The 14146-nt window shown below is 44.7% G+C and overlaps 1 protein-coding gene across 4 annotated transcripts in view; it reads right to left on the reverse strand.

Annotated features, from left to right (window-relative positions):
* Nucleotides 1-14146, reverse strand: part of MATN2 (matrilin 2) — a 147782-nt gene that overhangs the window by 30833 nt on the left and 102803 nt on the right. For 3 of the 4 annotated variants that reach the window (XM_041769458.1, XM_041769457.1, XM_041769456.1), the window contains 4 exons: nt 9715-9837; nt 4693-4815; nt 1335-1457; nt 906-1028 (listed from right to left, as the gene is read on the reverse strand). In XM_041769458.1, the coding sequence (XP_041625392.1) occupies nt 906-1028; nt 1335-1457; nt 4693-4815; nt 9715-9837 (492 nt within the window). The remainder of the gene's footprint in view (nt 1-905; nt 1029-1334; nt 1458-4692; nt 4816-9714; nt 9838-14146) is intronic. The other variant, XM_041769459.1, reaches the window with a different exon arrangement.

A 14146-nucleotide genomic window follows, 5' to 3' on the forward strand; every position in this document is an offset into this window, starting at 1 on the left:
CCATGGATAGCATTCAAAGGTGGATAATTTAGGTTGTGGCCACGATTGTATCAGTAGTCAGGGTGGTTAGCCTCAGAACCAGAAAGACCAGGAGGATGAGGAAGGAAAATTATAGTCTTTTCCCTCCATTTCTGACTCCTTCTGTCAAAACGACTATTTTTAAAGTATTTACTTTAGTCCACTGAGATTGCAGAGCAGAAACACAACATTCTTGAGGAGAAAGGGAGCTAGAGGGGCCTTTTTTTTTTTTTTTTTGGTTTTGTTTTGTTTTTAATGAATGGACCCAGGAGTTGGGGCCAGCTGCAAGGATATATGTACCCAGGGAGCATCACTGTCAACCTCTCCATCTGCGGCCAGATCATGAGGCAAAGAGGGGCAGGGGATGGAAGGCTTCTCAGAAGCCTCCTCCTTTCCCAAGACTGACTTTGGACTCCCATAGACCAGAGCTTGAACCCATCCCTCTAACAAGGGTGACTCAGGCTCCTTACTTAATCTGAACTGCAGTTTCACCACAAATTGGGGAGCCCAGAGTACTGCTAGAACTCGAGGTTGCATGCACTTGGCACAGTACTGGCAAGAAGTCAGCACCCACAGACTGGTCTGCATTGTGTTATTGGGCATCGCCGGCTGGCTACCCCATTCCGCCAGAGTAGGGGTAGGGAAGAGAAAGGCAAGAAATAAGGCTCTGTCCAGCTTCCACATGAGCCCAAGGCACACTACAGAAATAGGAAAACGCTGTCTGGGGGAGTAGAGGAAGGAAGCTGCGGGGCAGGGGAAGGGCACCGGGGCTCAAGAGTGGGTATCAAGGAGGCCTCCTTGATGGCCCAGCGAACCCTGCCTGCGGCATCCTCCACCCGCACACGGCCCCTGTCAGTCCTGCTTGTCGCTGCACCCGGAACACTCACTGGCACAGGTCTTCCCGTCACTGCGGAGCACGTATCCCTCAGGACACCCACAAACAAAGGATCGGTCAGTGTTGACGCAGGAGTATTCGCAACCATGGTTGCTCAGCAAGCAATAATCCGCCCCTGGGAAACCAGGCAGCGGGAGACTTGGTCAGTAAGCCTCCCGGGTGCTGCCGCTGGGAACCCAGTAGGTAGACACCGTCTTGTCTATCTACACCCCTTGCCCCCACAAAGTCACGCAGCCTGCTCCCCCACCCCTCCAGAACATGCAGTCCCCAGAGGACACTCCCACCCCCCCCACAACTGGGAGGCACAGAAAAGTCAGAGGGGCGAGAGGACCATGAGCCACCCCTGCTTCCCCCAAGGCAGTGCTCATGTTTCCCCCTGTGGCAGACCTCCCCGACAGGAAAGGCAGGGAAGGGGGCTTACTGGAGCAGGTCTTGAGGTCGTCGTTGATGAGGAAGCCTTCCGAGCACTGGCAGACGTAAGAATCCTCAGTGTTCAGGCACAGCTGCTCACAGCCATGGTCCTGCTCCGCGCAGTGATCCACCCCTACGTTTGCCACACAGGAAAGCACAGAGAAACCTGTCAAGCCTCACAGACAGTGGGGCACTAGAAAGAAATACCCTCCCTGCCCCAGGGCCCGAGGTGGATCCCATAGGAGCCCTTTATTCATGAGCATCAGGAAGAGCAGGGCTGGAAGGTTTGGTCCTACCCCTGGAGGCTGGCCTCTGGGAAATCAGCCTTGTTTGTTTGTTCTTCACAGTTATTTTCTTATTTAAAAAAATTTTTTTTAAAAGATTTTATTTGTTTGAGAGAGAAAGCATGAGTAGACCGGAAGGAGCAGAGGGAGGAGCAGGCCGCCCACTGAGCGGAGAGCCCAGTGCAGGATTGGACTTGATCCCAGGATCCTGGGATCATGATCTGAGCCAAAAGCAGATGCTCAACTGCTGAGCCACCCAGGCTCCCCTTCTTCCCATTTCTGTGTCTGAAGAGTAAGGCGCCTACAAATCCTTTGTTGGTGTTAGTGACAGCAGCACTTTATGCCAGGGCCGTGGCACCCTAATCTACAATCCTCAAGGCAGGTGTGAGCCCATCTCAGGGAGGAAAATGGGGCTCAGGAAGGTCCAGTGGCTTGCCCAAAGCCACACAGCTGTGGAGTGGTACTCAAGAATGATGAGGGTTGTGGCATCAACCCAGTTAGGCTCAAATTCCGCCTGTACTGCTTCCTAGCTAGGAAATACCAGGCATTCCCTTGGCCTCTGGGCCATCCTTTCCTGACTTGAGAAATGGGGACTGATGGTTGCTTTCTTAGAGGAATGTGGTGAGGAGGAGAGAAGTTGATACCGGAAGGCCCTCAAACCTGTAGCTGGCGCAGTGATCGCTGAGTGGATGCTTATTAAGTATCCCTGGGAAAGAATTCATTGTCTAGTTTCATTTTTCTCTGAAAATGACACAGAAAAAGTGTTTTCACCCCCCCATACTCAGGACACCCAGATTCAGAAAACAAACCAAAGCCACAGCCTGCATGTGTGGTCCATCCTGGCACCCAAGCGTGGCACAGCTGGCTCCCCTGGGCAGTGAGCACTGGCGGACAGTGAATACACAGCTGTGGTGAATGGCTCCCACAGAGAGCCCTCCATGCTGCCTCCCAGAATTCCTTGATGGATAAAATGCACACCCAGGGACTGGAGAGACATTGAAGGCCTTGTGCTGGGCCATTAAGCAGGCTTCTCTCCCAAAGGGCCTTCTGGAACATTCCACTGGTGGATGTGCCTACTCTTGCAGGATCTCAGGAGTCAGAAGCTCATATTCACATCTTGGTTCCATCATTAACCAGTCATGTGATGCCAGGAAAGTTACTTAATCTTTTTGTGCCACAGTTTCCCTCTCTTTAAATGGGGATAAGACTGTAGATGCCTCATAAGGCTACTGTGAGGATACAGTGAGTGAGTGCCTGGCAAGTGCTTACCACAGCCTCACAGAATGTGCACCTCATAAAGGTCTGCTGTCATTATGGCCTGGGTCTCCCTGAGTACTTGAGGAGAACAGGACACCACGGCCTTCTCTGGGAGCTCCTAGGAAGAAATGGCTTGGTTTATACTTTCTGGAAGCTAAGTGGTCTTTTTCTTTCTTTTCTTTTCTTTTTTTTCATTTCTTTCTTTCTTCTTAAGATTTTTACTTATTTATGCACGAGACACACGATGAGGGAGAAGCAGGCTTCCTGCAGGGAGCCGGATGTGGGACTCAACCCCTGGACCCCGGGATCATGACCTGAGCTGAGGGCAGATGCCCAATCACTGAGCCACCCAGGGGTTTCGCTTTCTTATTTGATCCCAGAGAGACACTATGGCCCAATCTCTTCTTGCCCCTTTCTGAGTCCTTCTAGGCTCCCCCAAGGCATGCAGGTAGAGAGGAGCAGGCCAGGGCCCCTAGGGCTCTAGGTGGCTCTATCAGGTTATGCCCAGCCTGTCCTGGGACACTTGCCAAGGCTGCCAGCTGGCAGACCCCACACTCTCGGAAGACGGCAGAGTGTGTGTACCCAGATCCATCTTTATGTCTCCTTGTTGAATGGAACACCTTCTGCTCCCCATTGGTTTCTCTTAGGCCTCAGAGACTTCCACACACAAGTACATAGCCACACTGTCTGGTTCAAAAGTTCTTTGAACACCGAGATCAGTCCTTAGAAAGCCTAATTGACACACTTTGCTCCCTCTAAAGACCGAAGGGGCATAAGTCTTCCTGAGGATTGCTCTGTACCTAATACTACATCTGTGAAACTTCCCCTTCTGGCAGTTTGAGGTCCAAATGCTCAACAGCTGCACTGTTCTCATTCACAATCTATCTCTGTCCCCAAAGCTGGAGCAGATGTGTGGCCTGCCGGGTGGGAAGCCACACAAAGGGCCCCTTTTCTGCTGGTCATGTCACAGAGCCCCTCTCATAGCAGACTGGGGTCACCGCAGTGCTCATGTGCCCCCACACCCGCTGGCCTGGACCAGTGGAGACTGTGCCTCATAAAACATGACAGAGCCGTCCAGCTGGCAAAGCCTGCGGGTTTCCGTACATTTACATCACCAAATGGAGATTTGTTGTGCCTCTTACACAAGAAAATTAAGAAAGGCTTCACAAAAAGTCCCATATTTCCCAGCTCTGCCCCCAGACAGAGCTCTATGGCAGCGCACATACTTTCTGAGGTCTGTCTCCTTTGGCCTCTTGTTCCAGCCTGCAGCCGCTGGTCACTCTCCCAGGCTCCATGGTCATAATGAATGATTATCTTTCATTGTGTTTTCCTTGTGCCAGGCCCAGGCTAAGAGACTGTAATCGTCCTGCTCATTCCCCTTAAAAACTCTAGCACATCAATACTGCTATTATTGCCACTTTTTTAAACAGCTGGGAAAAATCTAAGCTTGGCAGAGTTAAGTACCTCGACCAGGGCCACATGTCTAGTAGGTGGTGATGCTTGGATTTTAGATTCCAGCAGGTCTGCCTTAATCAGTGCTCTTGACAGCAAAGAACAACATTAGCTAATATTTACTGAGTGCTTATTAATATTTACCTGTATTTTTAAAGTGCCTTATTGATTCTTTTTAATCCTCCCAACCCAATCTCTGAGTTAGGTAGCTTGGATAGTCCCACTTTATGGATGATGAAACTGAAATAAGGAAGAGTAAGCCTGTCAGGCCATCAGGCCCACAGGAAACCCAGCAGTTTCAGAAGTGAGCCCTGGGACCTTTGTGTGAAGCACACCCTCCCATCCAAACCATCCCCCTGGGCCCAGCACACTCACTGCTGCAAGTCTTGCCATTGGGGTCCAGGGTGTAGCCCTGGCGGCAGCGGCAGTAGTAGCCATCCTCTATGTTGATGCATTCATGCTCACAGCCTGGTTTGTTCAATGCACAGTAGTTGATCCCTAAGGGGAGAAAGAGCAGACCATCCTGCAGTCTCTGGGTTTCTTCCAGGGCTGTGAGGTCAGCCCCTCATGACAAATATTCAGTAAATAAGTTGCTCTATAGGACAGGGAAGACAGCTCCTGCTCTCTGGGAGCTGGTTTGAAGGAGAATCTGAGACTGGAAGTCTGGGTTCTTCCAGTTTGAGTCTTTTCCCCCTTTGATGGCCAAAAGCTGGAGAAATGGGTTGAGGACCACAGTTTCCAGCCCATCCTTTCCCAAGGAAAATAGAAACACTGAGAAAATCCAATGAGTCTTTTCTTCTGGTTAACCTAATCACTAGGACTCAAAAAATGGAAGGAACCATGTCTGCAGTGATATCTGACAATGACATCAGACAGCTGTCTGATGCTAGCAGAGCCAGCAAAAGCTGATCTTGCAAAATATCCAGCTATCTAGGAGAAGCAGGACATGGCAGTTACATTAAGAAGGGTCCAAATGGTTAATCCTCCTCTGAGTCAGATCAAGACATCCTCCATAATATCAAGAAATTGGAGAAGACACATCTGAGGCTGTCCCTGGTTGTGGCAGTTGTGTGCTATGTAGACATTCACCCCCATCCAAGCTGGGTTCCTGCCAGTAGGTGGGAGCAGCATCACAACAAGGAGCGCACAAGTGCAGGGAGGGGCAGAGGGAGAGGAAGAGAATCTCAAGCAGACTCCTTTTGGAGCTGAGAGATCATGACCTGATCTGAGCTGAAATCAGGAGTGGACACCCAACTGTCTAAGCCACCCAGGTGCCCCCATCAGTGTTATCTTTAAAAAAGATTTACATACAAAATAATTAGACTGAAAAACATTTAGATCCTTTTTTTTTTTTTAGATTTTATTTACTTACTCATGAGACACAGAGACACAGGCAGAGGGAGAAGCAGGCTCCATGCAGGGAGCCTGATGTGGGACTCGATCCTGGGGCTCCAGGATCACGCCCTGGGCTGAAGGCAGGCGTTAAACCGCTGAGCCACCCAGGGATCCAACATTTAGATTCTTAAAGCTGTCATCACTCAGCTACCTGGCAAACAGCAATTCAATACTGACTCTCCTCCAAATGGTTTCTTATCACAAAGGTTTAACCGTAGATCTAGGCCTTCTTTACATGCTTGTGTTACATTTCTTCCCCTGTGTATTACTTAATTGGTATTCATTAAGTATGTACTAGGTGCCCCATACCTGGTTCAGTCTCCTCACTAACTGAAGTGCCACATGTGGGCCAGGCTGGCTGGTGGCTTTATCTGGTGAAGCCCAGAGTATCCAGTGAGCCCCATGTGAGGTCAGATGGAAGAACTGTCAGACAACAACTTCTATTTAACTTTATTTTTAAAAAGTATTTTATTTATTTATTCATGAAAGAGGCAGAGACATAGGCAGTGGGAGAAGCAGGCTCCCAGTGGGGAGCCCAATGCAGGACTCAATCCCAGGACCATGCCCTGAGCCAAAGGCAGATGCTCAAGCGCTGAGCCACCCAGGAGTACCCAGAGAACAAATTTTAATTTTTTTATTTATTTATGAGAGTCATACAGAGAGAGAGAGAGAGAGAGGCAGAGACATAGGTAGAGGGAGAAGCAGGCTCCATGCACCGGGAGCCTGACGTGGGATTCGATCCCGGGTCTCCAGGATCGCGCCCTGGGCCAAAGGCAGGTGCCAAACCGCTGCGCCACCCAGGGATCCCCAGAGAACAAATTTTAAACAGAGCTTCTGACTGCCAACTCATAAGAAACCTGGAGACTTCACTGAGATGGTACAACATAAAAACATCAAAGATTAGTGACCCCAGACAGTGAATTATAATGCCAATGGAGTGGCACAGATAGCACATTTCAGAAAAATTGGACAGGTTACCAAATGTTAAAGCAGGATGTCATGTTCCTTGGCTCAGTAAATCCACGTTCAAGGAAGGAAAGCAGCCCATTCAAGGTCATAGGGTCGATATGAGTGACACTGCTAAGACCAGCCCTCACATCTGCAGCTCAGGCCAAGCTATGGACACCACCCCAGCTCTTTAGAGGAGGATGTCTCCCACTCCGGGAAGCACCAGCTACAGTGCCAGCATGAGCAATCCTGGAATCCAGCACACAGGTCACACCCATATACGATTCCACCCTCAGGCCCCACTTCAATCGCCAGGCCGGTCTTGGTTTCTATGCTTTGCACCATCGCCTTAATAATTTATGCTTTAAAATGATGACAGTACTTTCCAGAAAAAGAAATTATGTCCAGATGAGGAGGAAGAACAAATCCTGGCCAAGAGACTTTTCTTCAGTAGAATTCTGCCTTGAACTTTGTTGCCTACCTACCTTAATTGGATAACATGAAATTCCTTTGAAAAATAGATTTCTTATTACATTTGAAAATCACCCACATCCATCCACCATCTATTAAATCTAAATGGCTGTACCCTGAACTTGAGGCCCGTAATGCTCTCAAGATCTTGAAACTCCTAATAACAGACTCCAGGTTTAAATCTAATTTCTTGCTTCCCTCTTCCACGTAATGCTCCAGAAAGACAGGGAACACTCACTGGCATTAACAGCTGTCTGCCGTAACAGACAGAGCACAGACATTAAGTCAGGGGCAGCTCTAAGAGGCTGACTTCAGGAGTCTGGGGCTGGGTTTGCACAGACAATGGAAAATGTAACGATGAGGCAGGAGGTTGGGAGAAGGGCTGATGAAGACACTGGGTTTTAGAAACAAATTCCATTTTTCTTGGGTGGAAAAGTAGGACACTTGGCTAACGAGGAAATGAAGCTATAATCACTAAATATATGTGGATGAATATTAGGGACTCTAGACTGAGGCACAGCCTACAAACAGGCTCATCTGTGGGCTCATTTGCGGTGGTCAAGCAACTCCCCATGGTCACCTCCTCTCCACTCACTCTTCTGTTCTTGACCTCCCTTCTCCCTTGATAACAATGCATGTATCCACCACCCTGGACTCTTCTCTTACTCCAAGTCCCTGTCCAGGCAGGGTGTGAGGGAGTGGGAGAGGTTGAAGGAATCCTAGATGACTGGAAAGAGATGAAGAGCTTCAGGGGCACCTGAGTGGTGTAGTCAGCTAAGCAGCCAACTCTTGGTTTCAGCTCAGGTCACAGTCTCAGGGTTGTGAGATGCAGCCTCGGGTTGGATTTCCAGCTCAGTGCAGAGTCTGCTTGAGATTCTCTCTCCTTCTCCCTCTGCCCCTCCCACTCGTACTCTCTCTCTAATACATACATACATACATATATATGTACATACATAAATGAAAAAGAGATGAAGAGCTTTAAGCAAATTCTCCTGCACTGATGGCCATATGCCCAACCTGTTCCCTTTTCCCTCCATCAGTAACATACATGGAGCTTGCAACCACAATGTGTGTCTGATTTGAACCAGATCTAATTATCCCCTACTAAGAGCTTTTTGGTCTACAAGTAAGTCCACCTGTGAATGATTTTCCTTGGGTATAGTCAGCCACTAACACACTTAAGCCTAGAAAAAGGTGCATATAGCAGAAAGGAGTGGTCAAGCCAGGAAAGTTGGCCCTTTACCATAGTATATACATGTGTGGTCTAATGGAAAATATTCCACCTAATTGTTTTCACATTCTGAATCCTCTCAGTTAAAATTTCTATTTAATGCTCAAATGTTTCCAGGGTTCATATCTAGGTGAGGCCAGAGGCATTATCTTTTATAAGAGAGGCCCAGTTTCAAAACATGGTCTCTGCAACCATCTACCACTGTACGAGGTCTAACACTTATTAGAGTGAGTGGGTGAGTCCATATGTGCTGGGAGCAGAATATGACTTTTCTGGATTCAGTGATATAGCCCATAGTGCTTTTTCAAAAGAAATACACAAACTTTTGAAAATTCAGTCCTGCCTGTGATGCAGAGCCCTGCTGTACATATCACCAGGAAGAGGCACATGAAGAAGTACATGAGAACATACACCCCTAAATGGGGCTCCAGAAAGTTCTGTAAATGAGACTGCCAGGAGAACACAAACAATTCTGTGTGTGTGTCAACTAACTACAGAAATACTTTTATAAAAAGTCCATAATCTGCATGCCTTAAAAGGGCCATCTTTCTAACGAGATTGAGTAACTCAAATAATAGGTGCAGTTTCTCTAGGATGATAAATCTCAGAGAGATCTGTTTGCTCATTCACTCAATCATTCATTCAATAAGTCTTGGGTTGCACCTCTATTTGCCAAGCCCATGGGGTGCTGAGGATTCAAGAGTGAGAAAAAGAGAAGAATCTCTGTTCTTGCAGACCTTCCACTCTAGTGATTTCTCAGGGACAGTCTGGTTTAAAGAGATCCCATTGGGGGTCCATGCTCTACATCTCCCTTGATGTGCCAGCCAACAGGCATTTGAGTCACATCATTCATTTCATCCTGTTGACACCATGTACCTCTTGAATGCTGTAGGGATACTCCAGAGTTGTAATTTTTTCTTCCTTATGTCAAACAGGATGGAGCAGCAATTTCCCCTGCCTGGCACCCATCAAGTATCTCATTTGCTATAATTGGAAGAAACCAACTCCTTTTACCTCCTGTCACCGGGTCTGGACTGTTCTTTCTCAAAAGTGAAAATACGTGTTGTGGGGCTGAAGAGGAGGGAGGGTGTGCCCTCATTTCACACAGGTTGGAGCTTAAGCTTGGGTTTTGACTTTGCTCAGTTAATCCTGTTGGCGGACCCAGTCTATTCAATCTTTAAAAATCATCCTCATCACAGAATCAGGAGTGACAAAAGATAAAATAAAGGGCAGAATAGTGTTAGTAAACAAATGCTGAGTAAAAGTATACCTGCCTAAGATTGGCAAGGACAAGGAAAATTAGCAGGGCATTATGGGAACAAGCCCCCTGTCCTACACCCAGTGTGACTTACTTCTGCAGGTTTTCTTATCTGGATTCAGGGTAAAACCTTTTAGGCAGCGACAGGAATAGGAGTCATCTGTGTTAACACACTCCTGCTGACATCCTTGATTAGGCGAGGCACAGTAGTCTATCTCTGGAAAGAAAGTAAAAATCATAATAATGATAAACAAAACAAGTCTAACATAGGAAGACCAAGGGATTTTCAGTTTTAATTTTTCTTAAACCATTCCTGTAATTTCAAACACTCCTGCTATGAAAGGATCTCTCAATGCTGTGATTTCCATGTTTAGGGATATGGTCCCCTGGTGAGAACTTTTCTCAACATATTACAAAATGTTTATGCAGCAAATGAAGTTGTGAAGATGATTTTCGTGGCCGGGTTCATGTAAGAGCCACTAAAATAAGAGTGTGATTGAGCATTTGTTTGTTGTATCACAGGCTGGGGAGAGCTTACTTCAATGTTTTATGGAATTTATGCAATTAAATCAATAAAATTTTCCCAAAGTCTAACTTCAAACACTTAAATCCCTCAGACACTGAACCAAACAATAGGACCAAAGTCAGATCCTGGGAAAAAGGAGTGAATGGAGTAAATATTCTGAGTGCATGTACTGCTCTCATTACTTCACTGGACTCATCTTCACTTAGATTTTCTTGGGGCTTCACAGTCAGAGAATGTGATCTCTAGGAACACATTAATTTAAACCAAAATATCATGGAAAAAAAGGTTAGAGTGAATTTTTTATAATGGGGTTTTAGTATAAGCATTTTTAGATATGGAAAGAGACTTCTTTTGAAGGGTCTGGTCTGATCAAAATTTTTTGCTATCATGGGATTTGATACACTGTTTAAAATTGTTTGAAATAGATGGCCACTGATGGGGTCATAAAAGAAAAATTTTTGTTGTGATGAGGATTTTTATTCTATTAAGGAACATGCGACCTACAGATATCATTTTCATTAATGAAGAATTTGGTATAAATGAGCTTTCCTAGTCTGTACCATAGGAAACAAAATGAATAAGAGAAAGGCACACAATATCCTTAGAAAGAAAAATATTGAGTAGATGCCAATTCTTCCCAATTTAAAGTCGTAGAAATGTTAAATGCACACAAAAATTGACAGAAGAGTATAAAAACTCATATATGTATCATTCAGATTTAAGAGAATCAATCTGTTTCTTCTTCCATAATAAGATTCCATGTTACACTGAAACAAACCCCAGATGTTATATCATTTTGTCCATAGATATTTCATAATGTATCCTTAAAAGATTGGAACTCCAGGACGGATGTCTGGGGGTTCAGCAGTTGAGCATCTGCCTTTGGCTCAGGGTGTGATCCTGGGATCTGGGATTGGGTCCCTCATCAGGCTCCCTGCATGGAACCTGCTTCTCTCTCTGCCTGTGTCTCTGCCTCTCTCCACATGCCTTTCATGAATGAATAAATAAAATCTTAAAAAAAAAAAGACTGGAACTCTTTTTTTTTTTTAACATTTTATTTTTAAGTAATCTCTACAGCCAGTGTGGGGCTCAAACTCAGATCCTGAGATCAAAAGTCATATGCTCCACCAACTAAGCCAGCCAGGCACTCCAAAAGACTGGAAGTCTTTAAAAAATATAACTGCAATACCATAATCACATATAAGGTATTTTTAAAGCTTTTTATTTGGAAGCAATTTCAGATTTACAAAAAATTGCAAAAATAAAAGTACGGGGGATCCCTGGGTGGCTCAGCGGTTTGGTGCCTGCCTTCAGCCCAGGGCTTGATCCTGCAGTTCCAGGATAGAGTCCCACATCAGGCTCACTGCATGGATCCTGCTTCTCCCTCTGTCTGTGTCTCTGCCTCTCTCTCTCTGTGTGTCTCTCATGAATAAATAAATACAATCTTTAAAAAAAAATACAAATACAAATATATAGGTTTAAGAAACACCTGTATACTCTCTACCCAGATTCACCTTTTTTTGTTTGTTTGTTGTTTTTTTTTTCTTTTTTAAGATTTTATTTATTTATTCACAAGAGACAGAGAGAGAGAGGCAGAGACATAGGCAGAGGGAGAAGCAGGCTCCTTGCAGGGAGCCTGATGTGGGATTTGATCCCAGGACCCCGGGATCACCACCTGAGCTGAAGGCAGATGCTCAACCACTGAGCCACCCAGGTGCTCCAGATGCACCTATTGTTACCATTTTACTCCATTTGCTTTATCATTTGCTCATCTCTCTGAAATATTTGAGGTAAGTTACATACATCACGGTCCTTTTTCCTTAGTGTGTGCTTTTAAGAGGAGGTATATTCTCATATATTCTCTTATAAAACCACAGTGTAGTTATAAAATTCATAAATTTACACTGATATGATACTTTAATCTTCCATCCATATTCTAGTCTTATCAGTTAATCTAATAATGTTCTTCATAGTGTTTTTACTCCTCCACTATAGGATCCAGTATAGGATCAGAGATTATATTGTTTTCATTTATGCTTAGCCTTTTTAAATCTAGAACCATGTTGTCTAATGTGGCCATTTAAGTCAAAATGGGTTAAAATAAAATTAGGGGGACCTAATTTATTAGGTGGCTTAGTCAGTTGCGTGTCTGATTCATGATTTTGGGGTCATGAGATTGAGTCCCTGTAAAGGCTCCATGTCTGCTTGTCCCTGTGCTTCCCCCACACCACAAGCAGGTGCGTGCTCTCTCTCAAATAAATAAATAAATCTTTAAAAAAATTAAAAATCTAGTTCCTCGGTTGCACTAGCCACATCTCAAGTATTCAATAGCCATAGTAGCTTCTGACTACTGTGCTACACAGTACAGATACAGAACATGTGCTTGCTTCAAGAGTGTTCTATTCAATAGTGATAGTCCAGAGCATTTTTACAGCCTCTTTGTGTTTTATGATATTCACGTTTTTGAGTAATACAGTCTCCCCAGTATTTGAGTTTTATTGAGGTACAACCTAAAGCACATATTAAGGATGAACAACTGTTTTTTTTAAAACAGATTCTTTTTTTATTTTTTATTTTATTTATTTATGATAGTCACACACACACACACACAGAGAGAGAGAGAGAGAGAGAGAGAGAGAGAGAGAGAGAGAGAGGCAGAGACACAGGCAGAGGGAGAAGCAGGCTCCATGCACCGGGAGCCGGGAGCCCGATGTGGGATTCGATCCCGGGTCTCCAGGATCGCGCCCTGGGCCAAAGGCAGGCTCCAAACCGCTGTGCCACCCAGGGATCCCTGAACAACTGTTTTTTAAATAATAAATTTATTTTTTATTGGTGTTCAATTTGCCAACATACAGAATAACACCCAGTGCTCAAGGATGAACAACTTAATGAATTGTCACATACATGTCCTTCCATGAAACCATCACCATAATCAAGATAATGAACTTATGCATTGCTCTCAAAAGTTTTCTTGGGTGTCTTTTTTTTTTTTTTAAGATTTTATTATTTATTCATGAGAGGCGGAGAGAGAGAGAGAGAGAGAGGCAGAGATACAGGCAGAGGGAGAAGCAGGTTCCATGCAGGAAGCCCGATGCGGAACTGGATCCCGGGACTCCAGGATCACGCCCTGGGCTGAGGGCAGGTGCTAAACCACTGAGCCACCCAGGGATCCCCCTCTTATGTCTCTAAGTCATTCTCCAAATTTTCTGGCCCCATATATTCATTAATCTTTCAAAATTTTCAGTTTGTGTCTTCCAGAATTTCATTAAAATGGAGTCCTATCAGATATATTCTTTTGGGTCTGGATTCTTTCCCTCATCATAATTATTTTGAAATTCGTTCATGTTCATGTGTATGTCAGTAGCTTGTTCCTTTTATAATATTTCATTATATGGATATACCACAATTTATGTATCCATTTGCCTGGTGTTGGGATTTGAGTTGTTTCTAGTTTTGGGCTATCATAAACAAAGTAGCCAAGAACATTCATGTACAGGTCTTTATGTAGACATATGCTTTTTTTCTCTTGAGTCACCATCTAGGTGTAGAATGGCTGGGTCATATGGTAGACATATACTTAGTTTTTTAAACATTCTCACCAGCAGTTTATGTGAATTCCAACTGCTCCACATCCTCACCAACATGGCCATTTTAGCCATTCTGTTAAGGTATAGTTTATCTCATTGTGGTTTTAGTTTGCATTCCCGTAATTACTAACACTGTTGAATATATTTGTGTATACTTATTTGCCATCTCTATATCATCTTTAGTGAAGTATCTGTTCAAATCTTTTGCCCATTTTTTTGCGTTGTCTGGTTATTAAGCTTCAAGAGTTCTTTATATATTTATTCTAAATACAAATCTTCTGTTGGATATAATTTCTGCACGTGTTTCTCTTTCAGCCTATGGCTTGCCTTTTCATTTTAATACTGGTATCTTTTGAAGAACAAGAGCTTTAATTTTGAGGAAGTTAAACATAATAATAATTTTGAGGAAGTTC

The sequence above is a fragment of the Vulpes lagopus genome, chromosome 9 (genome assembly GCF_018345385.1).
Source record: "Vulpes lagopus strain Blue_001 chromosome 9, ASM1834538v1, whole genome shotgun sequence".
NCBI lineage: Eukaryota > Metazoa > Chordata > Mammalia > Carnivora > Canidae > Vulpes > Vulpes lagopus.